This window comes from Meleagris gallopavo, chromosome 1 (genome assembly GCF_905368555.1).
Source record: "Meleagris gallopavo chromosome 1, MGAL_WU_HG_1.1, whole genome shotgun sequence".
Taxonomy (NCBI): domain Eukaryota; kingdom Metazoa; phylum Chordata; class Aves; order Galliformes; family Phasianidae; genus Meleagris; species Meleagris gallopavo.
This window is the reverse complement of record NC_139404.1, coordinates 13,647,323-13,669,419: the sequence shown is the minus strand read 5'-3', so window position 1 is coordinate 13,669,419 and position 22,097 is coordinate 13,647,323. Positions and strand designations below refer to the sequence as shown.

Here is a 22,097-nt window from a genome sequence, read left to right as displayed (position 1 = left end):
CCGGAGGGCGGCACCGCGCTGTTCCTCAGGCACGGTCCTGAGGGACCGCCGCGACCGACCGCTGCGGTCTCCGTCCCGGGCAGCTCTGCGGAAGGAGATGGCGCTCCCACCATGAAGCTGCCCCGCCGGTTCAGGAGCCGGCAGCCGCCGGGCGGTGTCGAGCCGGACCCATACCCCCGTTCTCAGAGCGCACGGAGCCGGGACCACCTTCCGTTCATGGGATTTTATTCACACAAGCAGCACGAATTCCCGATTTGGTTTAGAATCGTTGAAAACGCAGCGTAGCTGCCGCTGTACAACAGCCTCGTTCTGCCTCCCAGCAGCAGCCTGGCTCAGCCAGGGACAGAGCGAGGCGCTATGGACTGACACACCGTTCTTTTTGGTTAACATATTCCCAGCACCTGTACTTGGCACGGGTAGTGGCAAAGCTGAAAATACACACATTTTCCCCAGGAGAACACCTTGGCTAATTAAAACAGCTGTGCCTTGTGACAGCACGTAGCCACAGCCTGGCTGACTGCAGCAGCTTCTTGGAAGCAAACAGCCATCAGGACCTTCATTCAGTTCTAACTATTTCTCCTAAATCTGTAACTTAATACAGAGACTTCAAGGTATGCTGAATTGATCAAAACATCCAACTGCTCACTGAAAAAGAGCAAGATGAACATCTGTCCAGGTCACAAGCTATAAGCCTGCTTCTCAGAGATGCGGCAACACAGCTCAAGCAACCTCATGGTCCATTCATTAAAAAGCACCAATCACTAAGGCTTGTATTACATTACAACCAGCATCTTGCTAATAACTACTTAATTTAAATGCACTAATAAAAACTTAAAAAAATACAGATCTCTTACTATCACCCTTTAAAGATTTGTACAGAACATAAGTAGGAAAAAACTCTGTGCATGTTAAAATCTAGGCCGTGCCAGCAGTTCGCTCAGCGTAACCAGGTAGTATTCAGCTGCGTTTGGTTTTTTATGCTTGTGTCCATTTTCAAAACCTCCCGAATTGCCATAGTAGCATAAGTGGATGGAGGAAGGGAGAACTCCATCTTCAGTGCCCGGAATTTACCATCTATCATAAGAGGAGAGAGAAAACAAAAAGAAAGTAAAGAACGTAAGTAATGCTTATTCTGAATCCCATCCAAACTGGACCAAAGTTTTCCACCACCATCCGCGATCCCATACAACGGCCTTTATCACCACATCCCAGTCTACAGTCCATGGTTTACAAAATTCTGCTTTACACTATCTTCTATTTAACATTTTCTTTCAGCAGGAAGTGATATTCTAAATGTTCATCAAAAACTAGATGGACGGTTTTGTAAAATTGAATTCCTATCCACCCTTCTTTTTTTTGTCTGGAAACTACTGTTGAAAGACTTTGTGACCAAAGTTACTTGAAAGATTTACATTGAATTCTGTTAAGTATCTGAGTGGTCTGTTATGCTCAGCACAGATAAACACTTAAACATAGCAATAATTTGTAGCTCACTTCCAATTTTTTTTTTACACATTCCATAGTGATTTATTGCTGGATGTTTATTTGATTGTACAGATGTCTGTAAGAACATGTAGCAACCGATACAGATTGCTGGAACAATTGCTCACACTCTTGAGAAATAAGGGTCCTTATTTACACACCTAATTTTGATATTTTCAATACCACTGTTTAGCAGTCTTGTTCAGCGAGCTCTTTTAAAGAACTTTCAACAAGTAGCAGTTTAAAGCAACAGCCAGGTCAACCTTCAGTTTTGCAAAGATCAGCAAATACACCAATTTACCTGTAGGAAGAACTGGTAAAGGTTTTCCTTCCAGCTTATCCAAATCCGTAGTAAATAATGGGATTCTAGGATCATCATATGCAACAACTTCCCTACGTAACATACATAGGATTTATTATTATTATTCTAATTCAGCAGTTACAATGATACAATTGAGATGGAATTACTGTCTATTAAATTAGATAAGATGGTATTTATCTTGCAGTAACAGCTAAAGCTTTAAGTACAAAACTTGCTTCTGTTTACACGTGGATTATAAAATAATGAACTAGTGATAGATTTCTTTGCATAATTCATCTCTTTCCTCCCATGGAATATCAGGATTTCCAGCTATAGAAGAAGTACAGTTTATGAAATTATGGGAAGAATGTTGTCAACTCTGAGAATACTTGAAGGCTTTTTTTTCTTTTAATTTTGAAGAAACCTCTCTAAAACTTTAAAACAGGTTCTTAAGCATTTTCAACGTATTCATATAATAAAAACTATTCAATATGCAGTGACTACGCTGAAAAAGCAACTAGGAAGAAGGTAAGCTTTAAATATCAGTAATAATTAAAATAAAATTCAAATATTTGAATTTTTGTCTCCCTTTCAAACCTTCTATTTTTTTTTCTCCAATGTAATAGTGATAAATTTATTTGTACATTTGTACAGTCACCTTTTTAAAAGGTATTTATTCAGTTGCTATGTGACAGCTACGTGGTGCCACTAATAACAATGATCTTGTACATTTACATAATAGAAATCTTTCTGATTGACACCATTAATTGGAGACCAACTTTCTCATATCAGGATTACAAAAAATAACTGTTTTGAATATTATCTATCATGCTTTCACCATCAACCTGAGTAATTATGGAGTGTTTAGGCAAGCCCTTGCAAAGGAGGGTAGCAACAGATGTCTTGACACTAATACATTACAAAACCAGAGGACCAGTGAAGAAATAATACTATGATTCAACTTCAACTGAAAAATGAGAGAAAAAATGCACAAAGATTTCTTCCTACCTATACATTGTTCTGCATGTGTATGCTGTAGGTCAATCTAATGGTTCTTAGTCATCACACATATTACTCTATTCACATCCAAGTTTCTTTGTCCTCCTACTTACCAACTGACATTCTGAGGTCGAATGATAATCTTTCTGTATGCTCCAGAAAGTGAATAGTCTCTGATTTTATGCCTCATGTTGTTGATGTCAAGATTGTCAGCTACTAGCATCTCCTTGTAGGCTTCTCCAACTGGAAGAGAAGATATTAATCAGAGATTGTAGTGTGGCTGATTGAAATGGGCTGTTTTCATAGAGCACTCCTTCCTTTATGCGCATTTTAATAGTTGTCAGTGTATATAGGTTAAATGTTAGACAAAAATTTAAACTTATTTAGTAAAAACTTTATTAACTACAGTATTTTCTTATACAAACTGATTAACGGAGGCAAGTAACCAAGAAAGAATCTTCCTTAACAAATAAAAATTGAAGCTGAAAACAAAACTCAGAAAATAATTTACTGACATTTCACTAGCATCTTATATACAGTTTCCAATTATCTACACTTCAGAAAACTGATCTCAGATATATGAAGTTTTAAAAAGAAAGGCCAAACTATTGCTTGTTCTGTCTTTGAAAAAGCAGAGACTGAAAAGAATTAGGAAAGTCATCTGAAGAACTTAGCAAAAGGTACTATTTAGTAGCTCTTACAGTGCCAAAGCAATGATTAACTACTATAATCTCATATCCCCAAGTAAAGGTGTGTGTATATACACCTGGGAAAGATGGGATGGCAGTGGAAATCTAAGAATCCATTGCAGCTGAAATACTCTTGTTTACAGCACAATTACCAGCATAACCAGAGAAATCTGAATCAATAAATTAGCCTTCTTGTGGAAAGAAGGAGCTGGAATTCACTCCCTGCCACGTTTGTGGACAAGATCAAGCTAAGGGAGCAGTCAGCACGCTCAAGGACAGGACTGCCATTCAGAAGGACCTAGGCAGAGGCTAGATGATTGAGCCAAGAGGAACTTATGAAATTTGTTAAGGACAGTGTCCTTGTATCACAGAATCACAGAACTGTAGGGGTTAGAAGAGAGCTCAAGATATCACCAAGTCCAACCTTCCCGCTAAAGCAGGTACCCTACCAGTAGGTCATACAGGTAGGCACCCAGACAGGTCTTGAATATCTCCACAGAAGGAGACTCCACACCTCTCTGGGCAACCTGTCCCAGTGCTTTGTCACCCTATGTTCTTCTGCATGTTTCTATGGAACTTCCTATGCTCCAACTTTTAGGCCATTGTTCCTGTCCTATCACAACACACCACCGAGGAGAGCCTGGCCTCATGCATTTGCCTCTCACCTCCTTTTAGATATCTATAAACATTAACCAGATCTCCCCTCAGTCTTCTCCTTAGACTGAACAGACCCAGGTTACTCAGCCCTTCCTCATACAGGAAATGCTTCAGGCCCTTAATCATCTTTGTGGCTGTATGCTGGACTCCTAGGAGATTCCTGTCTTTTTTTTTTTTAACTGTGTAGCCCAGAGCAGGAAACTACTCCAGATGTGGCCTCTCCAGGACAGATCAGAGGGGGAGGATCACCTCCCTCAACCTGTTGGCCATGCTCTTTTCAATGCACCCCACGAGAGCATCTAGGAACACTTAACTCCTTGTGATGCTAAAAGACTAGACAGCAACTTTACTGAGTTATTTGAAAGTCTCAGTGGAAAGGAGACCAGCAGCAAAAAAACCTAATGGCATACTACGCTGTATCAACAGAAATGTAGCCTGTAGCTACACCAAGAAAAACAATTAGTGCCCCTTACTGGGCTTTTATTAAGTTTTACTTGGAACGGTGTGTCTAGTTGCAGGTATAAGTACAAAGTAGGTTCTAATGAACCAGAATGAGTCTAACTGAGAGATACTCCAATGGCCAAGAGTTGTAGCACATATCTTGTATGGAGAATCTGAAAGAACAGGGCTTCTTTAGCTTAGAGAAGATTCAGAGACCTGAGACACTATTTGCCCTTGGAAAATTCAGCCCTGACAGGTCAAAGCCCCGAAGAAGTTGGCCTGAATGCCAGATGGCCTCCTGAGGTCATAGAAATCAATCAATCACAGAAATGATTCTATGACTACCCCTTAGTAACAACACAGTTTTCCAAACGGATTGCTGAATTTATTCAATCAAAAACAATTTTGATATAACAAGATATGAAAGATGAAAACATGTTAACATTTAATTAAACCATATCTGTTTATTTTCTTCCCAACTTCAAGTTTTTGAGTTACATATTCTCTAAGTATGGGCTTGTTTCCTAATTTTAAAAAACCAAATGCATATACTCCTTAATGAGCTTTTCACTACTTTTTTTTTCCCTGTGCCATGATGAATCATTTTGCCTCAGTAGAATTCTTCAGGAAAAGCTATTTGTTAAACTGAAATATGAAAAAGATTTATATTAAATGAAACAAATTACCATGTAAGCTATTATCAAAGTGGGAGAGGCTGACAGTAGCATATCTACTACTAGAGCACAGCTCTGAAACAGTCAATTTTTGAGAGTCAGGAAGGCTGCATAGATCTCACCTTCCTTTTAAGAGCTATTTTAAAGCAGATCTACAGTTTCAGTTTTATTGTGTAGGTTAGCAGACTTACTTTTATGCTTTGGATAAATAACATCAAATCCAGGTAATGGCATCACTACATCATGAATGGTGTAGTTATGAACATCTCCTTCTTCAATGTGTACAGCTGTGGCTACAGTCAGGACAGAAAAGGAAAAGAGCTTCTAGTTACAGCTACATTAGCCAAATTTACAATTAATCATTTGATTGAAACAAGCCTACTTTGGGGAGGGTAACCATTGTGTTTTAATCTCCACTTAATAGACAACATTTCCAAGAAAAGAAATAAGTTTTCAAGGCTGCTATAAGCAGAATCACAGCCTAGTTTCCAAGGACTTTTAAAGCTGAATGACGTAAAGACTGCTAGATGATGTCTCCTAGCAGACATCTAGCTTACATGAAGGAGAAATACTGTGTATGCTGTCAGTGCATCAAAATGCCAGTGAAAAATCCAAGTAAACAAAGCTTTGACTGAGTCTCTGCTTTACTAGATGCTATCACAGAATGACTTGGGTTGGAGGGGACCTTAAAGACCACCTAGTTCTAACCTCCTTGCCATGAGCAGGGTTGCCAACCAGTAGGTCAGGCTGCACAGGATCTCATCCAGCCAGGTCCTGAATGCCTTGAGATGGGGCATCCAGAGTCTCACTGGGCAACCTGTTCTAGCACCTCGCTACCCTCTGAGTAAAAAATTTCTCCCTAACATCTAACCTAAATCTACCCTCTTTTGGTTTAAAGCCATTCCCCCTTGTCCTGTTGCTATCAGACCGTGTAAAAAGTCAGTCCCCCCTTCTGCTTTTAAGCACCTTTCAAGTACTGGAAGGTCGCAATGAGGTCTCCCCAAGGCTTCTCTTCTCCAAGCTAAACAAGCTCAATTTCCCCAACCCTTCTTCACTGGAGAAGTACTGCAGCCCTTCAAGCAGCTTTGTGGCCCTTCTCTGGACCTGCTTCAACAGTTCCACATCATTCCTGTACTGGGGGGTCCAGGCTTGAACACATTTACCAATGTAAATTCTGATGTAATTTCCTGTGACTAAAGCATTCACAACATCCTCCTTTACCTCCTTTAAGTGTGAGATCTCCTGGTACAGCTTTAAGCCCATATTCTTCTATTCTCTTGCTCACCATATTGTTCCACACATAACTCTGGTAGCTATGAATATACATTAAACGATTATTCCTTGGTATCTGGAGATTAAAAAAAAAGTGAAAAATTAGAAATATGTACTTTTAGGACTTTCTCTTAATCATAGCCCAAAATGCATATGTTTGAAGCATTACCTTCTCCAGCAGAAGACCTAGCAAAACCATTTGTTGGTATACAGACTTTTTAAAAAACTTATCTGAGATTTGGAAAAAGGGTGTATAAAGAAGTAATGCTTTTGTACATTGGAAATCCATACACACACACACACAAAAAAAAGTGTTAAAATTAAAAATGAGAAGCTACATCTTTTTTTTTTTTTTTTTAATTGAACAGCTCAAAGAAATGAAGCTGTTATAAAACACTGAAATCATATTCAAGCTCCTGAAATGCTTAAGTAAACTTTGCAGGTGTTAAAGCACAGTGTTAGCCTAATTATCCTCATCACAAACAAAAAATTAATTCTCAGCTCCTATGCTGGGCCAATAATTTGCTGGTTGTGAGATATTTTCTCCGAAGACTTCATCTTAATTACAGTACTTAAAAGTGACAGTGAATCCACCACATCTATACAGTGCTGCCTCATTAGCACACTGTCAGTTTGATTTATATTTTTAAACCAACAGGAAAAACTCTGATTTTCTGCACCATTCTCAGATCCATACTATACACAGCTACTAAATATAACTGTATGGCTTCCAACTTAAAGAGACTGTGGTATAAGGAGAGCTCATTATGCATACGCTAACTAACTAATGTGTGACAGATGTCACACATTACTATGCAGCAGTAGTTCAAGCAAAAAAGGTAGGATAAAAGCAAAGGTTTTACACAAGTTTAGACTAACAGAAGCCTGATGAGTCTATTTCAAATTCATGTGATACCGTAAGAAGAATATGTTTATTCCAGTAAATGCCCCACAGCACTTTTACACTCACTATGCCAAATGCAGAGATTATGTTCTTCATTCCATACTTTAACAGTCCGCGTAGAAGCTGTCCTTCCACGCACCTTTTTACAGGTAGTTTTTTGAGAGCTGCTGCTGGATCTTTTGTCTTTGCCCATTCTTCTCTGCATTTTACTAAGTATCCCTTCTCAGCTAGAACAAGGATGCAAAATAAAAATATTTTAGCCACACACATAAAAATCCATCTATTCTTCTATTAAAAGAATTGAAAAATTAGCATTTCAGTCACAGTAACTGCAGAGATCAACAGAATCACTGAATGTTTGAGATTGGAGTGCTCCAAGTGCAGTCCAAACAGACTGTGTATTAGTATTCAGATCTCTTTCCACATGCAGTGCAAGAAACTGCACAGTAAGCCAAAAGAAACAGAAAGGCTGAGAACCTGAAGACTCCATCTCACTTGCTAAACGGGCTGACATTTAAATTTCAGAAGCTGTGCAAAGTTGTCCTCCCAAATGCCCTTTCAAATGAAAAGAATCAGAATCGAGAAGTTATTCCTCAAAGTACAATTCTTTGGGGAGGAGGGAAAAGAACACTTCATGTATTTCTCAGTCCTTACCTCCTGGTCGTGGTTTCAGTATCAAATCCATTACTTCATTCCAGTTGTTCTGTAGAATAGCTCTAAGATCCAAATAGGAAAGTATATTAAGAATTTACTAAATACATTTTAAAATTTAGCAAATTTAAACAAAGTAAGTACTGTGTTTATGCAATATTGGCATTATGCAGGACACCTGCTGAAGCAAGTTCAAAACAAGTTCCTTCATGAATCTAAAATTAAAACTAGCACATGCAATAGAATAGAAAAGCCTTCCAAGAAATAAATAAATTAAAAGTTATAGAGATTAAGAGGAAAAAAAAGAAAAAAAAAGAGGATGAAAACAACACATACCTGCCAATTTGATATGTAGGAACAGCTGTGGTTCCAAATCTTTGCATTCCATAGTAGTTAATGAATCCAATTTCCCTGAGAGAGTTCATTGCTTGCTCTATCTGGTCATCAGTTCCTGTTATATTTCTAGCATTGAACAAACAAAAAAAAAACACCTGTCTATAACTTTTCTTAACCTTTTTAAAGGGCTCACAGTGTTTTAAGGTCCCCAAAATAATAAAGCTCAACATTAACATTATCCAACACTCATCAAATTCAGTAACTTCCATCCCAATAGGACCTTTCCTCTTTGTTGTAAAACCAGATGACTGATGTCCCTGTCCTGTTTGAGGGGAAAAAAAATTACCTGAGAACAACAGTGAAATGGTTCCCTTGCAGTTCTCCTAATTTCAGTGGATGATTCTTATAACTGAAATTTCCTAATTTAAAGTTCATCAAGCATTTATTCAAATGAGCAAGTCTTTGTGCAGTGATTCTAAAAAAAAGAAACAGACCAACAGTGACCAACAGTTTAGAAAAGCAAGTAAGGTAAATAAATATAAAAATGCCATCATTTTGAAACAAAAAGCAGTGAGTTGTGTTTCACCACTCTTCTGCTCTTCTATTCGAAGTATTTTTACGTAACATCTAGAAGAAAATTCCAAAGACCTGTTTATTTTTATTCACAACAAAACATACACTGTGACAAAGCCGTTCATGCTGTCTGATGTTTGTATTAGTGTATGCACTCAAAAACTCAAAGTTGTAATACTAAAGCATAACATACCCTACACCACAAGCGTAACTCTTCTTTACACTGCGAGTATACTCAAGACAGCACAATCTTAAACAGACTTAAGTAATTAGCTACTGTGTAAGCTTCGTGGAAATGAAGGAGCATGAAGTTGAACCTATCACTGAGTTCTCTTTTCTCACTAGCATTTTGAGAAATATGTCCTGTTCTTTGCATCACAGAGCTGGCTCTTTGACATTTCTACTAAAACTTACACCAAAACAGAGAAGTTTATCAAACAGTATGGAGTTTGTATACTTTGCTCAGGGTGGGCTGATGATCAGTAAGCTCTCCTTCCCTACTCCACCTCTCTTCAGTGCTCTACAGGAGAGTCTGGTACTCAATGCTACTGAACACTACCAGAATCAGCAGGTTCCTCCCTAGTAGGCTGTTAATGCTTACAAAAGGCTGAGCTCTAGGACACAATGTTAGAAAAAAAATAGAACAGCACCCAAGATGGCTAAATCACAAGTTCAGCTAATTGCCCATCAACTGATAAACTTGTTATCAGAAATTAAAATCTGGGGCTTCTTATCTGATTCAGAAATTAAGAATTCCCTTTATACATGCAAGCGTATGCACATGCAAACCACTGGGAGAAAAACTACCAACAATTAAGCAGTGAATGCCTTCCTTTTAAGAAGGATTTGATCAAGTTTCTGGCTTTTAGACCTCAGAATTCCTCCACTTGAGGAGAACGGCTTTCAAAGGACTGTAAAAAGCAACAGGGGCAGAATATTACAGCAGCTAAACAGATATTGTAATCCATGGCTGTGAGGCATCCTTAGTTACTGATGTAGCACTAATTTCAAGTGCCAAGGAACCATGTATTTATCTCAGATCATGCCAAGATAAATTTTATTTTGGGAGCAGATTAAGGCAGGAAAAATTTCTTGTCTTTTTCTTACCCTTTTGGCTACTCAGAGATGGGAAAGGCAGTGGTTACCCTTCTCTGGAGCTGTTCAGAAAGTTCAGCAAGAAAGGAAACAGGATTCCAACTGGAGGAAGGGGAAACAAAGGCCAGGATGGAAATGAAACAGAATTTCCATCGTGTCATTCTGCTTTGCTGTGCTGCAGAGGGTCATGTAGTGTGGGAGCACATAGAGGCAAGTTGGGCCACTGCTTCATCTGGATACATGCATTCACATGTGCCGAGCCTCTGACTCAGGACACTGCTGATGGAAAATATCAGCAATCACCATAGAATAAAAAGAGGGATTACAGTATTTTTATTAATGCATGGCTCCAGTACTTTGCAAGATCAGGACATGAATCCGCTACTCATGACATGCCTACTGAGTGAGGAGTATAGTGAGGTAGTGAAGTATCTGTGGTAGGAATGCAAACACTCCAGTGTATTTTTACTTACCTAAGAACAGCAATTTCTTGAACTGTTATAGCCCTTTTATCTTTAGTTCCCATGTAAGAAAATATGTTTGGCTTCACTCTTAAAGGCAATAATGAAATAGATTAAAACTATGAAAGCAGAGACAGATTTGACATAGTTTTCAGTATAATTACCTAGTGATATTATTTTATATGAAAAATATGAATTTTACATTAAAATATACAGAATACAGAATATACACATATATATGTAGATGCAGCCTAGTTCTGGGAAACAAAATGCAATGTGACACTCCTGAATATGTGTGGCATTATCTAAGTTATCTCTAAGCATGTAAAACACAAGGAAACCTTCCGGACCGATTCACTTCTAGCACAACTGTGCTTTCAAACTACAAGCCTTCAAAATACTTCCTTACATAAATGCACTCAGTTCACAAAGGTGCAGTAATCACTATAAAAAATAAATAAATAAAATAATTCACAACACATTCATTTCTCCCTTAAACTTCAAATAGCATGTCTGCTTGAATAACATGCCTGCATATCATGTGAGAATATGGGAAGTTAATTTAAAGTTTGTTCCAATTCTATCCTCAAGAAGAAAATTTCCTTTCCTTTCCTGTGTTTCCAGTTATTCCATCAATGGGCACCAGATGGTATCAGGATTGCCGTTACATACATATTTCCATCAAACTACACCCCCAATAGTCTCTTCTCATATAGAAATACTAATACGGCGTGGGATAGAGTTTGAAGCACAGATATTTACTTTGGGACAGAAACAATGAAGAGAAGTGGAAAAGCAGGCAATAGATCACTGAATTGACCTAATTTAAAGATAATCTTTTATCTGTAATTCATTATGTTCACATCATGCCTTTCACAAATCTTTTTGTTGCTGCACCTGATGGGGTGAAAGGAACTCAGACTGTGTTTGCCTGGAGAAATTAACACATAGAACTACAGATTATCAATCAGTGCTTAGGAACAAATTAACATATCATCACAACAGTATGTGTCATACACATGCTCATAACATACTTTCATATATATGCACACACTTGAAACAAATAGCTTTTAATTTATGTTATTTTCATCGAAGCAATGGGCTGCCTCACCTTTCTCCAATGAGCCCACTTGAATTACTTTTGCCACTGAAATAACAGGGTACAGTCTTTTAAATTACTTGAAATCACTTGGCTCTCTCCTTCTGAGACTTGAAGTTTTAAATTTGATATCCTTTTTTTTTTTTTTTTAAGAAAAAAAAAACTTGGCTAAAGATTAGGCAACAGTAACCACTTGTGTTGCTCTTACATTACCCTGAGGCATCACATTAACATGAAACAGGCAGAGGGAAATCTGTATGATAGACAAGTTGACAGAAACAACAGCCTTACCTTAAAAATTTTGATAGGACATTAATGGCATCCATTGTATCCTTGTTCTCCTTGTACAGTACAAAATGGCAGTAGCTTCCCCTGGATTTTGGCCAAGAGTGTTTTCTTGGATCTTTAAAAACAAAAGGTTAGAATGTTAGAAGCGTCTCTTTTTAATTGTGTCAGTGAATATAGTTGCCATTGAAGCTTCATTTAAAACAAATACACAATAGTCAGTTTCTGATTATTTCCATCTGCTTTAGAAAAATAAAAAGAAAAATTAAATATTGACAGTAAAAGCCACAAAGCACACTGAAAAGTATACTCAGTGTATACAAAATGGTGAGTTCCTTTGTCACAAAACTAGCTAAAAAAGATCCTCATGTCACTTGACTGCCATCTCACTTGATTAAGCTCTTCAAAACCTTTATCATTATACTGACTTTCAGCCAGTAAAGTAAAAGCCACTCTAAATTTCAACTAGTGTCTGCTCTAACTCATCTAATAGATGAGGACCATTGGAGCACTGTTTGTAAGAAGACTACAGTATTATTTATTATTATTATTTATATGGAGACAGTAAATATGTTTAAGCTTCATTAAGCTTTTCACTAAAGGGCAGCTCTTCTTGTCTTCTTCAGCAAAATCTTGCATTTACCTTGAAGAGCAAGATACCTCCATCAAGAAATCATTAATAAAACAGAAGAGAGGAAAACAGAGCAATTCACAAGGAAAGTCTTCTCCATCCAGAACAGTTCTTATTTAACCAATCCATCTTGCACACAGTCATTGTCACATCCTCCAAGAAAAGAACCCTTCTCAGAGCTAAATTAACAGTTCTCTATGCAATACACCAAGAGGCTGCCAGCTGTGGGCACGACAGCCACAGTGTGCCTGTTCCCACACTGCCCATCACACTGAGTACTGGAGGGCTGCAGCTATAATCCCAATGTTTAACCATTCCTCACTCAGTATGTCAGGGTATTCAATCAGGTAGATGGGGCTGGAGGGGCAGCCTGCATTCCTTATTGCTATTTTCCAGAGTCATGTTACACATTTCACAGTAAAATCATATTTCCAAGCCTTCTTCCAAATCTTTTTCTGCAACTCGAAGGCTAGAAGCTCTTTGTTAAGATCAGAATGCACGATACATGAGGTTGTATCAATCTGGAAACTGTGTTCTGAAATAGAAGGCTGAAGGGTAAAATTTAGGCTTAATGAAATCAAAGGGAAATTTACAATAGATTTCAAACAGTATCATCAACCCTGATCTTCCAACATCACTTATCACTGGCAGATATCTTTTCTGCACTGAACGGCTACTGACTATCCTGCACTAGCAAAAAAAAGTGGTAGCACAAGCCCAATTCTTGCCTGTTTCTGGGAATTTTAAACATTACTTGTGTGTAGATTGTTTGGGGCTTAACTTAGTTTTGTTTTAGAACTGTAAGTAGTTTGGCCAGTCTTATCACAATTTAGGAGGTCATAATGGTTGGCATTTCATTTTGTTAGCATGAAATGTCAACATCTCTTACCTGTTGCAGTTCTGACCTCTGTCCCAATGCATAGCATAAAGAGCACAAAAGAGTAGCATTTAATTTTTAGAATGTCGAAGGGTTTTTAAAGGTGAACATGCAGGTTTATGGTTATGGGATTGTTTATGCTTTAGAGCATCCAACAGTTAGGTGGTGGATGACAGCAATTTAGACAGTTATGCAATGGAATCGTGCAGAGGCAAACGGTGAACATATGGAAAGCTTCAATCAGAAACGCAACAAACTTTGTTTGTGGACAATGATGAAACAGCAATTTACTGACAATCTATAGTATTTGGGGTTTGAACTTACTATAGACGCAAAGTATCTTCTAATTTTAAGATTTTAGGAAGTCATTTTTGCTACCTGCTTACGTTATGAACAAAAGTAATCAGATACCTCTCAGCTAATTACTGCACATTTCTGAAGAGTTTCTTGCCTGGGGAGCCCACACAGGACTAAGAAGTGTTGGTGGCTACATAAACATGGAAGACATAATCCTGACTAAAAGCAACTTGCAGCCAAAACTTGCATTCATTAGCACATACACACACCCACTGAAACTGCACTCATCTCCACCAACTTGCACAGGTGGCTGTAGCATCACAACTTAAAAGGCCAAGTTTAAACAGATGATGCTCCTCTGCCTCACAAGATGGTGCTCCAGATAATATTTTAATCCTAGAGATACATCGCTAAGTTCTCTTCAGTGTCTTCCAAATACTTGAATTCTTCTATACAGTCAATAGTCTACAGTCAATACTGTCAAATCAGACTGGCTGAATAAACAAATTCAACTGTAACAATGGTTAAAGAAAATATGCAAGCAGAAGGGAAAGGTGAAGGTAAAAACAATACAAACTGACAGAGAATAAAACTGGTTGAGGAGAACTCTGTGTTGCTAAGTATACATATCCATGCACAGTGCATGCAAATATACATGTTTTCTAAATGATTAAACGAGATATGCAACGTGTTATAATTTGTACCAATAAACATACAACATTCCTGTTATATTCCTTAATAAAATTCCTGTTTTATTCCATAATAAAAGCCTTAGAAGTAATAACTAAATTGAAGGTGGAGATGGTCTTATTTCAAATTTTAAATTATCCTATTTCTTTGTCTTTTGCTTTCTCCACCTCCTCCCTCTTTACAATGAAAGGGCTAGGTTTACAGATTGTACCACTTGCAAAAGTTTGAAATGAAATAGTAATCAAGCAGTTTAAATCAAATCTTAATAATAGTTAAGTATCTGAATAATAATTACGTGTCCTAAATGGCATTCAGACAATTCTCTCAACTTACAGGAGGAGCAAAGAAGTAGTAACATTAAAAAACATAAATAAATAAATGTAGAACATATGAATTTATCTCCCATAAGTAAAACAAGATTTGGTAAGACTGAAGTGGATAATACTGCCTTTTCAAAATCTTTCATTACTTCTATTGCTCCAAAATAGTGACTATAATATGTATGGACAATTCTCTGAAAATAGAATTAGCCTTGAAAGCAGAAGTAGCCTCATAACTGGAGCTAACTTAAAGGCCACAGTAAATACTCATAATTTATGTCTGTATAAACAGTAACTCTGAGAAAACAAAATATCTCTAATCTAGTCATTAAGAATTTTGTCATGAATTTTCAAGACAGTCAGGATTACACTGGTACATTTCAGCTACAACCACAACACACACATACATTTCCAGGCAGGTTCATGAAGTCCACTTCAAACAATACACAGAATAAAGCCCCTACTTTGCCTGTTTCCATTGTAATAGCAAAAGATCCTCTTGCTTCTAACATACCTATACTTGATTAAAGATTTGGAAAGAAAAATGAGTAAAAAAAAAAATAAACTGTAGATACTCTTTATGTTTCCAGTTATTTTAGATGCACAGTACTGCTGCAAAAAAACAGCAAGCCAGACTACATTAGGATGTACACTCCATGTGAACTGCCTTCTAATGATACAATTTTTTTATTTTTTTTTTTAGTTTTCAGATTAATTTTAGCATTTACTTTACCCAACTGCTGTGATACTGAAACTCACTTGCCAGTGCTTTTTTCCCAGCAGCGTGATAGGCAATAATGTATTTTTTTCCATCTCGATCTTCTGTTTTAGTCTCCAGCCCAGGAAACAAGGACTTAACAGCTTGGTGAATAACTGTTCTTTTTTCTTTAGTGTCTTCAATGACCTGTTGAAACACAGGTGTGCACAAACAAAATCAAATAACACAAAAGGAAAAGGACTCCCCAAGATTTAAAGTTTTGCACGCTTAAAAATAAAACCAAACAACTACTGAATCATACCGAAGTACTGAATGGTATAGTTTAAGAAGTCTGGCCTAGTCATTAGTTTTAAAAATAATAAATGCTACAAATCCCAGAAAACCACAAATTCTCAAGACAAATTCCCTAATTTTGTGTTTAATAAAATTTCCTCTTTTAGCAACAACTCTGGCAAAACTAAGCTTTTCTATATGAAAAAGAAAAAAAACAAAAAGATGAGGTAAGATAGCTTGGAAATTACCTAGCCTAAGATTACCTAACCTGGAGAAAAGAAGGCTCCAAGGGGACCTTATAGAGGCCTTCCAGCACCTGAAGGGGGCCTATGGGAAAGCTGAGAAAGGACTTTTCATAAGGGCATGTAGCAACAGGACAAGGCGAAATGGCTTTAATCTAGAAGAGGGCAAAATTAGACTAGATATTAGGAAGAAATTCTTCACAGTGAGGGTGGTGAGACACTGGAACAGGCTGCCCAGTGAGGCTGTGGATGCTCCTGCCCTGGAGGTGTCCAAGGCCAGGCTGGATGGGGCTGAGAGCAACCTGGTCTAGAGGGAGACGTCCCTCCCTACAGCATCAAGGCTGGAACTAGGTCATCTTATAGGTCCCTTCCAATCCAAACCATTCTATGATTATTTAATATGTTAATGCTTCTTTGAAATTATTAGACCTAATCCTATTCTACTATCTAACACAAATTCAACAGCTGTTCTTCAAAAATATGGAATATTGGACTATTCAGAAATACGAAGCATTGTTTTATTTTGTACATTGCTTATATTTCTTGTTACAGAAGACCATTTTTAGCCTCTTTTCTATTAAGTTACTTAATACTCACCTTCGAAATAATCTTTTTATCAGGATGGATGTTTATTCAATACTTCTCAAATAAGCACCTTATAAAACACTACTAGACAGAGGACCAAAACATTGCAAGAAAATTTTAACACCACAGAAATTAAGATGTGTTTGAGTTCAGGTGTCCCACTGAAATCTAAATAACTACTCCTATGCACAAATTCAAGTGTTTGTAATGCTTTACACAATTGCATCCTAAGTTAGCAACATTTCAGCACTACCTGCTGCAACATCACATACAAGCTGCTCTCATACCTGACATGCATTAGAAAGCTCAATTACCACTCACACTCTTATTCCCTCCCCACAAATTTCATACTATTTATTCGTTTTACCTCTATGGCCACGCTAGTTTCCTTATTCTTAAGAAGCTGGAGCTCCTCTAAACGCTTCTTGTCTTCATCTGACAAAACAGTGAATGTTTCTTCTGATGGATCCTGACACATATTTAAGGGGGAAAAACAAACAACCAATAACCCACATAAAACAATTTTCATTCTCTTCATGTTTTTGCTCATTCAGCTGTTACCAAACCTTTACCTCAAAATTTACCTCATCATCCACTGGGACAGTGAAGTCATCCAAATGGCTCACACGTCCATCTTTGCCTATTTCGTGAACAACGAAGTCTGAGTACCTGGTGGGAAAAAAAGCACACAAAAATTGCAATTAAAAAAAGAAATCCCACATCACAGAGTGCTTCCCTAAGAAAATATTTGTTTGTAGAAGCCATTCCAGGGAGCGCAAAAGAAACTTCAGCTATGATAAAACTGTGCCCATTCCCATCCCTCAAAATATACCAAGAAAACAAAGCAAAAAAGTGTCAGATAATTAAACAAAGATGTTTGCAGATACCCAAGCAGATGCCGTAGTTACCTGCTAATAATTAAGACTCCATTACTTTGCTACAACTTCAACACACATGTATTAACTGTAGCTCTCAACAACCTGCAGGACAAAATACATTAGCCATTCTTTAAGAAAAGAGGAACAAATACAGCTGTTCCACGTGTTCAACTGTAGAGAACACCTTCCAAAATAAGCTGTTCTGCATCCTCTGTCACAGCAACAAAAACATTGACCACAGTGTTTTGGATTGATGCCCAACAATGAAACATCCTAACTTTAGGGGAGTTGAGGCAATTTATGTTGCACTTCCTACATTCTTTTTAACTAGCAACCACTTCTAAAGAAAAAAAATATCCTCAGTTTATAAATGTATGAATGTTGAAAGATTAATGAAACACTTCATCATGGGAATGTTTCTATAGCACCCTCCAAGCCTATGTTTCTACATGTGCCATGCTATTAGCCATACATGTTATTGGCAGAATTCCTTGCTTAAGAGTGTTCTGTACCCTCCCTTATTATCTGCAGCTGTCTAGACATGCTAGTGATGGTTACCATAAAATTGCTGGGATTAAGTTAATTATAGGTGCTACAAACTGACATCAAAGTGAAACTGTCAGTCCACAAACATTTCTACCACACAGCCACCTCTGGCCGCTTCAGTTTGAAAACTGGCAAATTTCCCCAAAGGCATTTCAGCACAGACTGTGCTCACCAGAGAAGGCTTGTGCTAGCTGTTCCGTGCTGCATGGAAAGATTAAATACATCACAAGAACATTTCACTTTATATCATATTACATATTTTATTATATAAAATGATCTGTTTGTGAAGTTAGTACTTAAAAACAAGGACTTGGTGTAAAACAAAACTGTCTTGCTAAGGTAGGACAACAATGACTTTCAGAGTTCTTGTGTTTGCACTCAGAGTTTTACTCAAAGGTGCTTAATTTAAAAATTAGATTTTTTATGGGGAAAAAAGCTACTAGTATTCAAATATATTACTAAGTATATAATGTAAGATCCATAGCCCGTGTTATAAAGTTCCCTTTTATGTTTTGTAAATGACATTACAACTGACCAGAACATATTTTAAAGCCTACTGGACAATCTGCCAATATACATGTGTAACAATCGCTGCACAGAAGTTAGGAAAAAGCAGGGGAGAACTGGAGAGGGATGGTTTCAGTATTAGTATCAGGTATTGCATCTCGTATCAGCACTGAAGAGCGGTATGAAAGGTAGCTGTATCACATTAAGCTTTATGCTGCATGCTGCTGCCACAGAGTAAAATAAATGGCAAAGATTAGCATAATCATCTACCTCTATCCACACTGAGCTTCCCTCTCATTTGACAGGAAAGAAAAAATAAACCAAAACCAATCCAGAAAAATGCCAAATTAAACATTTCTTTCAATCTCAGCATCAGAAAAAAAAAGTGATGAACCTCCCAAACAGCAGCCCATAATCTGGTTGCATCCGGTGAGTTAGAAAACAGAGAACAGCTGTTAATGTGGGGAATTAACATACGTAACAAGACAAAGAGTTACCTCTCTTTTAAGATTCCAGAAAATCCTTTGTGACAGCTAACAAATTTAGTTATGCCAACATCGCTTTCTGTCAGTCCGTGCTTCATCATGTCTGCAAAGCTCTCTGGATCTCCATCTTCATCACTGTCCTCTAGTTCCTCATCTTCCTGCTCCTCACCCTCCTCATTGGGAATTATTTCATTTTTGGTGTCCTCGAGCATAGATTTGTCAGGTTGTTCTATTACAGTCTGAACATTCTGCTCAGAGTTGCTTCCTGTCTTAGAGTTCTCTGAGATCTTCTGTCTTTTAATTTCATCCGCATTAGCCGCATCATCCTCAGAATGAGGACGTTTCAAGGATATGTTATTCATTTCTACAGTCTCCATGTTTAAGGCACAGTGTAGGATAGAAAGCCCTGAGAAGCAAGAATGGCTTACTTCCTTGTTTGCTTAAAAACAATATCAATACATGGCCTCTTCACCACTCCAAGGACTGTGCACCCTGCAACAGTTCAAGAAAACCATAAATTTTCTGCCTTTTATTTTTAGTAAAACACCAGGTAAAGGTTTTTTTTTTTACAGCTGAAACAACATGACTTGGAAAGAAAGGAGTTGTTAAAGGCACTTAATATCCACCCAAAGGCATCAAAGGCATTAGACTGTAGAAAAACACTACACAATCTCTTTATCACCATCAGTTTTGCCATCACAGCTGCAGCCAGCCCTGTTCATGTAGACTCTGCTGTCAACAGTAATTTAGTGCCTATCAAGCTTTCCGTTCCCACATCTTCTGCTAAACTACTACTCTCAAATATTTCTCATTCTACCAAGACTTCATCTTGCAAGGTTTGAGAGAGGATGGCTTGATTCCCCTTGCAAGGATTGGAAGAGGATGGCCTGATTTTTCTAAGCCTAAAACTTCATCTTCCTCTTTTCTACATTCATCTGCTGTAACACACACAATTCCATACAGAGCACAAGATGGCAATAATTCAGATCAAAAGATAGCAGGGAAATGGTGACAAAATCCTTGAATGAGTGGGACAAACAAAACACAAGCAAGTGAAATGGTCTATGAGAATAAAGTATGACTACTCACACTGGTGGAGCAGACTCTTCACTGGCAACTTCAGCCACCACCTCTCTGTCAGCAGAACCCAAACATCAAGGCCTGAAAAACGGAAGAAAACTCTGAGGTTTGTGGGGAGGAAGAAACAAAAACAAACAAAACACAACCTACCAAAGCGAACCAACAAGCAAACAGACAAACAAATTAATGTTGCAAGGATATCATCAACTGCCCTGTGGCTGTTATAATTGCTTCCAGCTATTTCCACAATGGATGAAACCCACCGCATGCCAAAACTCCCCTCTGCAGAAGTGCTAACGCATATTGAAGAAAAGGAGCAGACAGCACAGCTGGAAGTACAAGAGGAGGTGTGAGAGGATACGGGCAGGGATGTGAAGGAGACACTGCTGGGGACAGCTGAAGATGCACTCCTGGAAGAAGGCACACCATTCCAGAGCAGGGACACCTTGAGGGGCCCACAGCCTGTGACGGGGCCCACCTGCCAGCAAGGCACACCATCCTGTATTACTTCTCCAAACACTGGAAAGCCATTTTTTTTAAATTTTAAAGAATATGATGTTTTTAAAGGAGGACTCATGACTAAGTCATTAATCACCCTGTGCTGAGTTGTTAACTGATTGCTACTGCTAGCCACAGTTCATCTCCTCGTTGGGACTTCTCACTCTATAGCTGTCATAAATGTAGGGTAAATAGAGAGAAAATGCCTGTCCTAGGGACACCTGCTTTGCATCAAATGAAGGACTGAAAAAGGAAGCTAAAGAAAAGAATGGAAGAAAATACACAGACTTATAAACTAAGTGATTCAAAGAGTGACAAAACATGCAGAAGAAAGTAAAACTATCCGCAAAGCAATGTACCTTCAAGCAGGAAGCTTGAATTTCAGTTTGTCCTCAAATAAAATCCTCCTTTAAAAGTAAGGTAATTTTATCCAAGAGAAGCAGTTCACCAGCATTTCCATATTCTTCCCATATCTTCTTAAACATACAGTCAGGAGCCGTGACTGTAAAGCATCAGTGTGGACAAGGCTTCTAGATGGCTCCTGAGACCTTCTGCATGGCGAATGAAATCAAAGCAGGCACACTGAAAACCCCTGAAACGCCTGCCAAGGAGGTAATGATAAATCTGATGTTTGTAAAATAGCTAATAAATGACAGCAAATGGTTACAAGAACTCAGCGTTGGCCACGGACGTTGCAGTGCTGCAGGACACTGCCCGTGCTCACAACAGACTCACAGTCCTGCCCTGACGGCAGCCAGGGCCGTGTTCTGAGGGCCGTGACTGGAAGGGATGTGCAATGCCCGCAGGGGCTGGGCACTGCAGGAAAGGTCTGGCCTCTTCCCGACAGCCATGCGGCCGCCTCAGCCCCTTCCCTCACGAACAGGTGTTTCCATAAAAGCCAGACTCCGCACCCAGCGCGGCCGAGCAGCAGTTTCAGCAGGGACAGAGATGGATCTCCCGCTACACCGACAAGACCGCCTCTCTTCCCGGAGCGGTCGCTCACAGCGCGGCCCGCCACACGGGGCGCTTCGGCGGCGGCCAGCGTCCTGCCGACACCAGACGGCCGCCGTTCCCCCACAGGCGAGGCGGCTCAGCGCGGCCCGCGGGCACACGCGGCGATACGGCAGAGCGGGGCCGAGCCCCGCGGGGCTCAGGGCCGGGGAGACGGCCTCAGAGCGGGCGGCAGCGTCAGGCCCCGGCACGGAAGAGGCAGTGCGGCTCCCCGGGGCGGCGGCGCCGCTCGGGCGAGAGAGCAGGGCCGCGGCCCGCGGCAAGTTGGAGCCGGGAGTCGCGCGGAGGCGACGGGCCGCCACGGAGCCCTGCGGGGTGGCGGCGCCGCCGAAGGAGGACAGAGCTCCGCCCGCCGCCGGGCACACGGCGCTACTTACCGCACGCGGGAGCGGGAGGCTGGGCCGGGCGCAGAGGGGAAAGAGGGAGGAGGCGCGGGGAGCGAGCCGTGCGGGCCCGCCCTAGCTCCCCTCCGCGTGTGTGAGGGCGGGAGTAGGAGGGAGGCCGGCCGGCCCCGGCACCGCCCGCGCCGCGCGGTGAGTT

General features: G+C 39.4%; 1 protein-coding gene across 3 annotated transcripts; it reads right to left on the bottom strand.

Annotated features, from left to right (window-relative positions):
* Nucleotides 1-208: 208 nt before the first annotated feature.
* Nucleotides 209-22,074, bottom strand: PUS7 (pseudouridine synthase 7). 3 transcript variants are annotated; one of them, XM_085217088.1, is made up of 18 exons: nucleotides 21,935-22,074; nucleotides 20,906-21,147; nucleotides 20,058-20,129; nucleotides 18,981-19,460; nucleotides 17,125-17,221; nucleotides 16,920-17,021; nucleotides 15,494-15,638; nucleotides 11,926-12,037; nucleotides 10,548-10,625; nucleotides 8,753-8,881; nucleotides 8,407-8,532; nucleotides 8,074-8,135; nucleotides 7,486-7,646; nucleotides 6,465-6,591; nucleotides 5,435-5,536; nucleotides 2,896-3,025; nucleotides 1,784-1,875; nucleotides 209-1,074 (listed from the first exon to the last, which is right to left on the bottom strand). In XM_085217088.1, the coding sequence occupies exons 4-18, from the start codon at nucleotides 19,343-19,345 to the stop codon at nucleotides 938-940; spliced, it is 1,965 nt and encodes a 654-aa protein (XP_085073214.1). In that variant the 5' UTR covers nucleotides 19,346-19,460; nucleotides 20,058-20,129; nucleotides 20,906-21,147; nucleotides 21,935-22,074; the 3' UTR covers nucleotides 209-937. The 3 variants fall into 3 exon arrangements, with proteins under 3 accessions (XP_085073214.1, XP_085073228.1, XP_085073224.1); XM_085217102.1 differs by having other exon boundaries at nucleotides 17,137-17,221; XM_085217098.1 differs by lacking the exon at nucleotides 21,935-22,074 and adding an exon at nucleotides 21,458-21,578.
* Between the last annotated feature and the right edge of the window lie 23 nt (nucleotides 22,075-22,097).

Coding starts and splice junctions, on each gene's coding strand:
- PUS7 (XM_085217088.1), bottom strand. CDS start 19,345: ATGGAGACTGTAGAAATGAATAACATATCCTTGAAACGTCCTCATTCT. Junction 12,038..15,493: donor TGGGAAAAAAGCACTGGCAA/GTGAGTTTCAGT, acceptor TTGTTTTTAAAG/ATCCAAGAAAACACTCTTGG. Junction 5,537..6,464: donor AGATCTCACACTTAAAGGAG/GTAAAGGAGGAT, acceptor TCCTGACTGTAG/CCACAGCTGTACACATTGAA.